Source organism: Vipera ursinii, assembly GCF_947247035.1.
Source record: "Vipera ursinii genome assembly, chromosome: 10".
NCBI classification, from domain to species: domain Eukaryota; kingdom Metazoa; phylum Chordata; class Lepidosauria; order Squamata; family Viperidae; genus Vipera; species Vipera ursinii.
In genome coordinates, this window is record NC_139520.1 from 9,971,108 (window position 1) to 9,984,522 (window position 13,415).

Here is a 13,415-nt window from a genome sequence, read left to right on the forward strand (position 1 = left end):
GTCAAGCTTGTTCCACAAGAACTTTTCAATGTTAAGGTTCAGGTTGTGAGATATTCCTTGCTGCCAATGACATATTCTTCATTAAATGTGGGGGATCTGAGTTCTGGGTCCCAAAATTTACCCTGCCATATGGAAAACGTTCTAGAGTATCCCCGCAGATAGCATTGCTTATGACAGGGGTGTCAAACTGCTGGCCTGCAGGCTGGATGCGTCACGTGGAAACTGCTCCCACCCCATTGCCGGCAATGGCGAAACAGTTCCGATATGTCATGCAATGTCACGTGACATCGCGAGTTTGACACATCTGGCTTATGAAATAGTGAAATGAGATCCTTGGAGAGAAAGAGGGAAAATGGTGCAAAACCAAATGGAAAGTTGTGATGCCCTTGATAGAATGTTACCCAAGGTTCTATGAGTTCTATGCTATCAATCAGTATGCTTAACAGTTAACGTTTCTTTTCAATTTAAAACGTAATTTAGGCTTCTTCAAGAGCAAGAGAAAAGCTCAGCACAAAGAAGGACTTGTAAGTACGGTCATATGAAAACAGACAGCCCGGATGGCCAACATAGATAAATTGGTCCTATGTGTCTTTCATATCCCTTCTCTTCTCTTTCTGCCATCTTTTCATTTCTCCTCCTGTAGTTATAAGGTTCTTCTCAGTTGGTATTTGAAATAGTAACAGAATTTTCCATGCAACCACTCATTAGAAATCAACTAGAGCAGCTCCAGTGGAATGGTGATTCTTGAGAAGTTCAAGATTTATTTAGCTTTTGAATTTTACTCACCGTATAAAATGTAGGTCCCAAGTGGTTTGAGTAGACTGAGGCCTTTACCAGTATTTTCACCGCAAAGGCAATCCAGGACAATGTCTACACCATCTGGAGAGATCCTACAATGCACAGAAACACTGTGAAGATACTTGTTACCCAATGCCATCATAACTTCAAACAGTCAGTAGACGGGACAGTTGTTACGTGAGGACTACCTACAGTATCTATCAGATGCTAGGCTGGCCCCGGGTAGATGAAGACACAATTCCACAAATACTGAATCTACAAGATCTCTTTAGAATTCCCATCATGTTATCTGAGTATTTCCCTCCCTAGACATTCCACTTTAGCCAGCTTGAACTGATCCTTTCTCTTCATGTATTGGTCTACCCATCACTCAAATTTATTCTGTTTTTAAAAGGAACTATGCTACTCCTCCATTCTTTAATTAAATGTGTAGAAGGCTGTCAGCCCAACAGAGGAAGAAACTATTATCATGGAAGTCAGGGCTTCTTACATTAGAACAGCTATAATAACAGAATCTTGAGATTCTGTGCCCCTCCCCATCTTTATGTCAACTAGGAAAGATCTATACACGAAGCTCCAATTAAACTGATTTTTTGCTAAATAGCTTATGCACAAGAATCTTCTCAACTAATGGTCATGGACTTAATCTACTTGTGGCTATGTAGGGATTCTAGGCTTCTCTCTCTTTTAACTCTGCCACTCCTTCCCTTCCAAGAAGCTTATCTGAGACATTTTCCCAAATTACTTTCTTGAAATGGATTCAAATCCTGCTTATCTGCCCATTGCTTTGATAGCGGCTCTTCCTCCTGTCTTTCAAGGCCATTCCCAATGCCCTCTACAAGGTCTTTGTAGCAGATGAGAAAGTTAATGCATAAAGGTCAGCTATTAAAATATTTGGCTTGGAGTAATCCATGGCTTTCTGCAGAGATAAGAACAGGACTCCAGCAGGTAGAATGATTTGGCCAACTTTGCTGATACATTGCTGATACTGCCCCCTTGTGCACAGGGATACTTTCTTTGCCCTCATGATAAATAATTGTTTCCTCTACTTTTATAGGGCAATAGATTGGTAAGAACCTACAAGTCAGAGTTGTTCAACTTTTTATATTGCAACCAATTAAAATGAAAGACCATCTACAGTATTTAGAAAATAGAAAACATACTTATCTTTATAGGGAGGTGAAGAAAAAAGAAAACTCACTCCTGCTTTTGATAGTCTCCTTTTACTCATTCTGATCTTTCTTCCCCATCCCCTGCTTTTTCTCTTCCCTGCTCTAAGCTAAAGAAGGAACAGTTTCTATAAGAAGTCTCAACATCTTTGTAGACATCCTTAAAAATTAAACCAAGGGGCCCATAAAATTAGGCTGTAGCAAACATGATGTTTTGGGTGATCCATTTGCACAGGAGAGAATGCCAGGTAGAAAGCTTTCCGCAAATTCAAATTATTATTTCAAGTTTCAGTGTGATATTCCTTAGAGCCACTTATGCACAGAAAGATCAGAGATAAACGTGCAATGTGAAGCCAACTTCAGTGCATATCCTCAAAAAGCAAATTCCATGTTGTAGATTTAAGTCTACAACTTTCAGCCTGCCAGAACTCCAGGCTAAAATCTTTTGCAATTAGTCCCAATGGATGCAGCTGATGAACAATGAAATCCAAAGAATCTGGATGGCACCAGGTTGCCAGGTTTCTGCCTTAAATTAACCAAATCTGTGAAAACCTGGCTTCAACCATTCTCTAAAGTTACATAGGATATATGCGTCACTCTCTATAGCCGTTGTTAAAAGAACGTTTCAATAGCTCACTTCAATTAAATAATTATGAAAATCACTGGTGCACTCATTATGGATAATTGTACTCTATGGAGTCTAAAGGGCATAAGGTGTACCAAATAACTTCTATCTCCTAAGACCAGCTTTTATCTCATGACAATTATTGTCTGAAATTGGTTAATAGCAGTTATGAGGATATAGCTTCAACTTACTGACCTAGATCATGAACATTTATTTTTCTAGAAATAGGAAGAGCAGTGGGCATCTGATGACAGAGAAAGGGATGGAATTATATGACATGCAAGTAGTTCGCTAGGACTAGGAGGTTATCTGGCCACATTAAGCAAATCATTTATAAAGCTCGTTTTAATTCTGCGTTTCTCCCAAAAAGTCATCTGTATTTTTAAAACAATGGTGGAATTGCAGGTTTCAGCCTCATCAGCAAAACCAAATTTTGAAATGGCAGAAAGTATCCCTGTGAAAAGTAAGTTATGGGTCAAGAGACACAGGTAAAACAGACAGAAGACCCAGTAATTTGTCCTATATTCCGTACTGAGTAAAGAAGATGGATGGGTCTCTTAGGATGCTAAACCCTACCATCTGGATGCTTCTAAAGAGAAGGAGTTACTTTGCAACCATTTGCAGATCAGCTCACGTTATTGTGACCCCTTTGCTATGCCATCACACATCTCACAAATCCTTCTATTTTCAATTTCAGGCTCTACAACCAAAATAGTAACAATCACAAATAGCAGAAGTATCAGCAAGCTTGGAGAAGACGGAAATCCATCTTTCAGAAAGATAGCAGGCTTATGGCTACAGGCAAGAAAGCCCTAAAAGAGTTCGCTGAAAACTGAGCACGCTTGCAAACCATGGTCTGTTTGTTAAAGAAAACCAGAATGTCAACGGACAGATTCTGCAAGCAGGCCACCCGATGTGCTAATAATCACTGGGACCGTTGCAGCCAATTTTTGCTATAATCGTTCAACTTCAGTTTTCAGTTCTTGATACTTTGTGATCTTCTCTTCTCAAATTCTTTCTCTTCTACCGTCTCCTGCGATTGCCACATCAATTATCCACCCTCCCTTCTTCTTGTAGCTGGTGTGTTACGAGCCAAGACTACCATCAGCGTTATTACTATTTTTGCCTGTGCCCTGAGCAATTGCTGAGGAGTGCTATCTAACAGCATTTCTTTTGATCACTTTTCTTTTAGAAAAGCCTGCTGACTAACCTCTTTTTAAAAAAAAAACAGAATGAAAGCAAAGAGAAGGAGGGGGAGGCAAAACCTTTTCTTTTGCTCCTATAACTATACATAATAATGTATTTGCTCTTCAAGAGAACAAATGATGCTCTAATAAGAAAATAATTGCTACTCGTATTCTGCTGCTGGATTCCAGTTTCTACCCACTTACCCCGAGAGGCAGAATGACTTTATAAGGAACAAAGGCAGGAAAATGTCCATATTTTAGTGTTGGGCAGATTCTATTGCACCACTGTTTCTTGAACAAGCTAGAATTCTGATTAAGTACAGACAGTGGACTAAGACTAAGACATAACCAGCAATGTCTGGGGATGGGGAGAAGAATGACAAAACGAGTAAATACAATGCAACCTCAGCCTTTTTTTTCTCCAAGCGTGGTTGTATATATGCTCCAAGGCCTTGCAATGAAACACTGATGGAAAGAGAAAGCTTCCTGCAGATGTCACTGGCCATAACCATGTTCCTGTACAAAACACGGTGCCCGAGTTTGACACACTAAGTTAGAACCAAGCAAGCATGCTATGCTTTCCTAACCACAGATACGCATTACTTAGGAGCAAGTAGGATTCTATTCAAACATGTAATGCATAGCTATCTGAGAGTGAAGCACAGAACAACTCAGACAGATGTTATTGGGATGCCAATCCAAGCCAGCCAATGAAACAAAAATTAAAGTGGACCATGCCCAAGGAAACTTTAGTTCAAGTCTCTGGTTGAGTAGGGACTTTGACCCACTCAAAGTCTCAGCCCAACTTTCCTCATAAGTTTGCTGTAGGGAAAAAAAATGGAGGAGGATTGGTCTATGCAATTCTGGAGACAAAAACATCTATTAAATGCATAAAAATAGATTAAGGGAGAACTTTCCCCCCCACATCTGGATTCCCTGAATACTACCTCTGTATATGTAAAAGAAAGATTCAGTAAAGAGAATGTCGTGAGAATTTTGCACAAGGAAATAATCACATTAACAGAATAATAACAGAATAACAGAACTGAAAGGGACCTTGGAGGTCATCTAGTCCAACCCCTTGCTCAGGCAGGAAACCCTATACCATTTCAGACAAATGGCTGTCCAGTCTCTTCTTAAAACCTTCCAGTGTTGGAGCATCCACAACTTCTGGAGGCAGGTTTTTCCACTGGTTAATTGTTCTAACTGTCAGGAAATTTCTCCTTAGTTCTATCTTCATTATTTTCAGGCAGCAATCAAAGAACCTAGTATTATTAAAAGGGAATAGGATTTGGGGCTCATTTCCCCACCCCATTTTGCTTTTCTTTTTTAAAATATATTGTTCATGTGATAAGCTTATTGGAGACCTCCTAACATTTCATTTCCCATTGATAGCTGGTCACACCATCATTATCTAGAAATACAATCTAGGAGTTGCAGAAGAAGAAGAAGAAGAAGAAGAAGAAGAAGAAGAAGAAGAAGAAGAAGAAGAAGAAGAAGAAGAAGAAGAAGAAGAAGAAGAAGAAGAAGAAGAAGAAGAAGAAGAAGAAGAAGAAGAAGAAGAAGAAGATTGTGAGACTGTTCCATCTTTTACTCTAAGAGACCATTTTCAATAGAACAATAAAATTATTTTCCAAAATTAACTTACTTGTCACCTCCATTACTTTCTTACTGTTCTCATTAACAATTTCCCCTATCAAGTAAAATGCAAACTCACACACTTACTTTTTAACTTCTTGGACATAATCCATATTTCGGTCAAACAGATAGGTGACAGACTCTTTGATGGCCTCATGCTTGAAGGAAGAAGCCGTTCCAAAGACAGTAACATTGGGAACTGTTGAGCAGAGTTGAGCAATAGCTTGTCCCTAGAAATGCATTTGCATATTAGTTGCATGGATATATCAAATGTGTTTAGCGTTCATTACCGATCCTCTGTTATGGACCTCAACTGAGCCGAGATTCCAAGCCCAATTTCATTTGTAAAAACATTAACAATCCAAACTTTCAAAAGCTCCACTGCAGGCATAAAGTACGTGCCAAATGTTGTATTTCAGCTTCAAATGGGATTCCTGGGGATTGAGAGAAGAGTGTGTCTTTCCAAACTCAATTACTAGCAAAAATTACAATGTTAACCATTCAGGTCTAGTTCCTTCTGTTTGGTGATGATTTCCAATCAACAAAGAAAATGATGATTCATAGAAAAACACTGTTGCCTGCCTCTCACAAGTACTTTAGCCATTTGTGCCTTGTGAGATGGAGAGTTCCTTGTCCAATGCAGCAGAGGGAAAACTATAGTGAGAACTTTTAAAGCAATAAAAATGGAGTACACTTTCTGTATATCCAGCCAGCCTATTATATTAAGACCTTTGCTCTGCTCAAAAATTGGAGAATATTCTTTAAAGCTCACTTGCTCGGCTACAGGAAATTCAGCAATGTAACAATAATGAACATTTTTTCCCCAGTAGACCAGCAGTAGTTGAAATTCTTGAACACCTTTTTTAAAAAAATAAAATAAAATAAAGACCTTCGTATGGAATTTGCTTCACCTCCTTGCCCATCCTCTTATGTGCTCAGAAACTTGTTAAGTTTCTATCCTTTAGTTGACAAGCCCCCTGGTAACACCACATTTTGCTTTGTAGACGTACACTTTGGGTTTGTAAAAGGAGGAATCGCTGTCTTTTTTGGCAAATGGAGTGTTTTATTTGATGATACATTTTATGATGCATTTGAAATCTTTCTTGCCTGTGTAAATGTACTAGGACGTTGCTCTTCAGCTGGACTAAAGAATGATTTTATTCTCTTAGGGCCCTCAAAATTAGGTGATGGTTAAATTGGGAAAGATAATTTATTAAGTGAACAATCTGTTATTTGATTTAAACAAACCTCACTTGAGATGAATTGAGTATTTGCAAAGTGGACTGTCAGACTCATTCTTGGGAAGAAAAAAAAAAGAAGAGATGAAGGAAAATTCCATCAGGTTTGCAATTTTAAAGCAAAGTGCCCTGATTCGGAGATTTCCTAGATGTATAAACAACACATAACTACTAAGCTTCTCTATAACCTTCTCCATTACCTCCCTGGAGATTTGACAATGCAGCATTTGGCTCAATAACCACATATAAAAATAGGAACATTCAGGAGGGTTTCCCACAGAGAAAACAGACTTCCATGTTTAAAATATTTATGGCAAACGGACTGTTGCATTAAACCGTACATTTTAATATATATTTTTAAAGACATCATTTGCAGAGTGATGTGGAAATCTGACAGAATAGGCTTCTTGGTAATGAAAAAATGAAAATGCTTTGATGTAGAGAATATCCCTATAAAAGATGCACACTCCTATATCTCCCTGTTGATGAATTACCCAGTTTTGCTTACAGGGTGAGACATGGATAGCACTTAGACCCAAATAACATTCCTGGAAGGAAAGTTTTTCTTCTCATCGGATGGGAGAAACTGGTTGCTGGGTGGAAAGGAAATAAATAACAACCAGATGAATTGATTTCCCCCTTTATCACTATACTTATTCCCAAATTATTCAGGAGGCTCCCCAATTCATCAGAAATTAAATTTTTAGGTGCTTGCTGGGATGGAGAAAAGACAATCAGATCTCTAACCATTGATACCAATAGTTAGGGATGGTGATCGGAGATTCAGTGTTGGAAAATGCCAAGCAGATTTTCAGGTTATAGGTTTTAGCCAAGATCTTTGGAAATCTTGTGCAGAGTTGAAAAAGAACTAATGGTTAGCGATCCCAGATCCTGATTTTCCAATATCACAATCATGCGGAATACAATAACCATGGATCATTGCAGTTAGCTATACCTTTCAACCATTCATCTTTGAAATGTATTTATTAAACTTATAAGAAGTCGCACTCCTTTCGAAAGGAATGGCCGTACCATTCACCCATCTAAGCAACCAGTGGAGAGGTCACCATAAATCATCCAAGACTATAGACTTCCCACCCTTTTGATATTGCAAAAGATCATGTGCTCCTGGAATGTTTGGAGTACTTGAAACAATGACTCAGAACTTTTTATTAATGCAAAACGAAGTCCAAGATTGTTGGGCCACAGGACCTCCATTGTTTTACTTAATGGCTCGAGAATGCTCATGACATTTGAAAATAAATGGGGTACTTTGGCTGTCCTCCTCCTGCTAGACATTAAAGTCCTGGAATATGTTATCCACACAAGCCTACAAAATCACTCTCTTGGGGCTATATCCAATGCCTACTCCCTTGCATTTTTTATAAACCAGCTTGATAGGCAATCATTGTTTCAAATTGTACTGCTGTAGATATTTTTCCTACCATGAGCTAGTGTGGGAGTCTCCAGATTAACCTTTTTTGCAACTGTTTGTTATTAACTACATGACTGTATAGTGTCATTTGGAAATAGTACTAGTGCTTTTGTGGAGTTCAGTAACTCCTTCCAAGTTCTCTTGCACTCAAATTTTTTTCTGGCTTCAAATGATTTAAACGGTCTGCATTTGGGTGGGGGTTTTTTTGCAGGTGGGGTGGGGTAGAAGGAGGAAGAAAGTATTTGAGAAAAATAAAAACATTCTTTGCTTATACTGAGTTATAATATCATGAGATTATACATTCCAGACAGCTAGTAGCAATGACTCAGGAGTAATCATTCAACATGAACAAAAGTATAAAGATAATGTTGGCTATGGCAATTACTTTATTGTCTTGGTTAGGCAGTTTATAACTTATATGATCAAGATTTTGGCCTAGGTAAAGCTTACAACTTTGTTTTCCAAAGCACTTCCTCTTCAAGAAAATGTGACATATCAGTGAACATCTGTCCTTTAAAAAAGATGTTTCATAAAATCCTGTTAAGATTATTCCAAAACATACTCAACTGAGTATCTCTATTTCTACATGGAAAGTCCATATATGTTCACTTTTGGAAGTTCCTATTGCTCTTCCTCAGTTTTAATGTACCCAGCTCTCAATATTCATTCCATTTTCACCAATAGCCACAAATTAGAAGCCAGATTTCAGAAGCCAATAATTCTTCTTCTTCTCAGATTATACAGACTATTTTATTCTGAAAGGAAGTCATTATAGACTTTCTTAGTCAAGGAGCCAGTTTTCTTTCAACAAACCGGGCTTGGAAGAAAATTTTCATTACTTTCATGGCATTAAAGTACACAACATCTGGTTAAGCAGACTGAATTCCAGTAACTGCTACATTTTAAATCCAATTCTACTTATAGTAAAATTTAAATTTAAATTCTTGTATCTTTTTCCTCTATTTACATGACATAACCCCCTTAAAGACACATTCTTTTGAGCAGAAGAGACTTTTACGTGGGTTGTTGGGTTTTTTTTTTTTTTACATCTAGCCCTCTCAATCCATAAGAAGATGGAACTGCAAAATCCACAACAACATCAGTTATTAATACTGACAATCAAAATTGTAATTCTTTATAGGACAATAAAGTGAAAACTTACCACTCCACCCCCTGCAGAATGAACCAGCACAGACATGCCCGCTCGCAAATTGGCAACTTCGAAGAGCATCATGTATGCAGTTACAAAATTCATAGGAAAGGCAGCTGCTTCAGAGAAGCTTATGTCATCGGGAATTTTGTACACAAAGTCAACAGGTGTGCATACAACCTCGGCCCAGGCGTTGTAGTTGGTAAAGGCCATGACTCTGTCTCCAATCTGAAACCATTTGAAAGAAACACAGTCAGATTACAATCTCTTGGATAATCCTCCTTGAGTTATCCACAAAATGCAGGCTGGTTTCAGACATTGGCAGTTATTCCTTGGTGACAGTAACATCCAGTGATTAGGGCTACAATCACATATGGGGAGGGCAGATGAGAGTCACTGTGGGCATAAGAATGATGCAAAATGTGTAGAAATATGCCAGATATTGTTATGCCATATTTCTATCCCATTTTTCCTCTGGACAGGACTGTATTGTTCCTGAAATAGACCAATGGGGCTACTCAATTTTTCAAATGAGGTTGAAAACATTTTGAAACTAAAAGAGCTATACAGATAATAGTCTGTCTCAGGGATCTGCAAACGTGACAACATTAAGACTTGTGGGTTTCAGTTCCCATAATTCCTCAACCAGCCATGCTGGCTGGGGAATTTTGGGAGTTGAAACCCACGGGTCTTAATGTTGCTAAGATTGCAGACTCCTGCCCTAAGTACGGTATTATGTTTTCCATAATATTTTGGGAAAGTAAGTTCAAAATAATCAATAGTTTATTGTTTAAACCAGTTTATAGAGCTGGCTTATTCCAAGCTGAACAAAATCAGTCCTATATGTTTCACATTTTAAATGAAAAGTATTGAACAGTGATTGTAAATCCACCCCTTCCTGGCATGCTTAATATCTGTGGATTTAAATTCATGCATAAGCTGCATCACTATGCTGAATTGTGTTTTAGAGAACATTGTTTGATTCAGATGGCAACATGTGTATCTTTGCGGTCTTCTGCCTACAGTACATTCAACTTTATCAGCTGCTTTTGATAGTTTTTAAAGCAGGAATACATTCTTTACCTTGCTCATATTTAATTATTCGTACAATAAAATACGGGAAGAGGGAAAGGAAGACTGTTTTCACATATAAAGTAGCAAAAATCAATTTTAAAAACTGGTTATTATCATTCCATATAGCATGTTCAAGTACTCAATGCAGTTTTATTTAGATGTCAATACAGAATTACAGCTTGGGAGGAAAAAATGAAATTAAACGGCAAAGCTGACATTCTTATAGCTAACAGTTCAAGACTTTTCCTACAGTCATCTGATTCTTCACATGAACACATCTGAAATAAAATTATTTTGGTTACTTAATTAGCTTGGCCCATTGTACTTTTTCCTTCCAAAAATTACAACATAATACAAAAATTACAACAAATGAAATAATTGCTGGTGAGCAAGCAGGAATAGTGTGTGTGAGATACAATCCAATGCTTCAAAGGCTGCCTAGCTATAGAGTACAGTTCTACCCATGCTTATTTAAAAGTAAGCTTACATATTTATATTAATTTATTATATTAATATAATTAATTTATATTAATAGTTATATTTATAACTGGCTTGGGGCCCTGATGCGACTATCCCATTTTGGAATGGTTAGTAGACAAGTACAAGATTTTACTTCCACCCCATCTATGCAATTGGTTCATTTATCCATTTTAATATTAATTTTAATGTTTTGCTTTCCTGGTGATGTTTAAATCTTATATTTGTTTTATTCTGTTATTTATGACATTATAAACTGCCCAGAATGTCTTGGTAGAGAAGATGGGCAACATACACATTTAATAAATAAAAACAAATATTTAAGAGAGCTTATTTCTTTACTGGGTTACTCAGTCTTACTGAATCATGTTGCAATTTGGAATTTGCTTAGGAAGTTGAAACTCTTGGTTTCAATAAACCTTGGGTCTATCAGGTGGGAGATGGCTGATGTGAAATACAAAATAGTAATAGTGACCATTGACACTGTCAATTAACTTGAACTTGATAAAGCTCAAGAACTTTGTTCAAGTTCAAGAAAAATGCACTTCATAAAGCTCAGACCTTAATCAACTTTAGCTTCCAGCATCCCTCATTACTATGTTCATTTAAGGAGATGGAGTTATAATCCAACAACATCTGGCTAAGCTGGGGATTTTCATTGCTATAATACATGCTGACTAAATAATGAAGCACCATAGCATGATTAAAATGGACAAATAAAACAGCTGAGTCTGTAGGATGAATTAAGACAACCAACTATCATAATATGATTTTTTAAAAAAGGCAGGACCACAAGGTAGGCTGACTGGGATATGCCTATACATTTTTTTAATAATATCAAATATTCTTTTCATAAAGTAGCAATGCTGGGAACTGAAATAGACCCCACCAGATGCAAAGCCTATATTCTGTTTTTAAAGAAGACACCTATTAAATGTTAAAGGCTGTTAAATGCTCCATCAGTGATTATATCTCCCATCATAGATCATCTCATATTCTATTAGCTCTGCATGTCTTTTAGGTGATGACCTTTCAAAATGAGAAAATGAAACAGCTAGCACCTCTCTTTTGCCTCCCACGTATTAATTTATTGTGATATTGTGTAGTGGGTCCGACGCAAGGAAGAGACGCCAGCCAGAGTGTGAGTTCAGCTCTTTATTGGAGGGGATGGCCAACTGGGGAATGAGGGTTACCTGGCCTCCTTAAATACCTAGCCAGGTAAGCGGACAGCCAATGGGGTTGGCCCTAGGTTTCCCGCCGAAACTGGGTTTCCTGCCAAAAACCGTTCAGGCCAACGCCCCCTGGTGGCTGTTGCTATGCAGGTGCCTGCATACATAACAGTGAAACAATGCTTTTCTATCTTGATCAAATTCTACTGCACCCTTTTAGAACCCAGCTACTCTTCCTTCAAGGCTGTGGGGCTGGATTGAGAGCTTTATAGCACGGAAACATTTATAGCGTCTTGAGTAGTGTCCCATTTCAACTGCCTTGGGGTATAGAAAAGATTACAAGCTTGTAAAATGGTACTGAAACAGGATGACACGTCCATTTTCCCACCTCTTCTTCCCCACCAGCAAAAAGTAGAATTTTTACGTGAAACGAAATGGTTTACCTGTTTTCTTTCATTATTAACAAACAAATAAAAATATATATATACCGTATTTGCATACAATGGGTGAAAGCTTAGAATTAAGTTGAATATCTCAATTACGGGCCCCTCCTCCCAAGAAGTGCAAACAAACTCATTCAACTGGTTGATGAATTGCAGATTTGGAATAAATTTTATTGCAGTCATAACTAGTGGGCATTCATTTGTGCCTTCAGTTGAATGGATGTACTGTACCACTTTGTTTACCCAATAAGTTAAAGTTTATTTGGCTTAAGAAGCATCAACTATAGCTGACTGAGTTTGACTACAGTTGACTGAGTTTACAAAAACATGTGTTTAGGGAGATTCTCAATAATCCAAGTCATGGTTGTCCCAAAGATGCTTTTTCAGAAGTTTTTCTTCCTTGAAAACATTCTATTTCTCATTGAAGAAACTTCTTCAGTTCTGGGCTGAACTGAAGAAGCTCCTTGGATGAGAAGCGAAATATTTTGCCTTTTGGAAAAGCATCCTTGGGACAAAACACGCTAAGCCACAAAAAAGCAAATTGCAGTGAGCTCTTTCTAGAACCCCAATCTTTGATGGTTAGAAGCACATGGGAAAATCTGAGAATATGGGATGGATGCAGACATTGAATGACAGCTGGGGCAGAAGGCTACTCCATTCACAGATTGGCTAGTTATGTTTACTGATTATAGTCCCAGATCAATAAAACACAAGTATACTATAAAATATAAGAGTACATGGTAAGCCAATCTTGAAACAATAAATAATAAAAAGAGGGCACCATTCAAATTTTACAATCTATAGCTACTGCCGAGAAGTTGGTAATATTTTAAAGGTTTTCCTCCCTTTAATTTTTTTTAGGAGAAAGTCTGCAGCCTCTTGCTCAGTAAGACAAGTAAAATTTATGTGTGCCAAATACTAAGGGTGATATAGTAGACAGTTTAACAATTCATAAGTTACTGTCTTGACTGCAGTCTGCACAGAGGTAAATGCAGTTATCTTCTGATTGTCT

At 37.7% G+C, this 13,415-nt stretch overlaps 1 protein-coding gene across 1 annotated transcript in view; it reads right to left on the reverse strand.

The window, feature by feature from the left end:
- VAT1L (vesicle amine transport 1 like) overlaps positions 1-13,415 on the reverse strand; it is a gene marked incomplete at its 5' end in the record, with an annotated part of 41,904 nt that overhangs the window by 18,575 nt on the left and 9,914 nt on the right. The window contains 3 exons of the mRNA XM_083370336.1: positions 787-890; positions 5,505-5,647; positions 9,253-9,468. Of these exons, the coding sequence (XP_083226462.1) occupies positions 787-890; positions 5,505-5,647; positions 9,253-9,468 (463 nt within the window). The remainder of the gene's footprint in view (positions 1-786; positions 891-5,504; positions 5,648-9,252; positions 9,469-13,415) is intronic.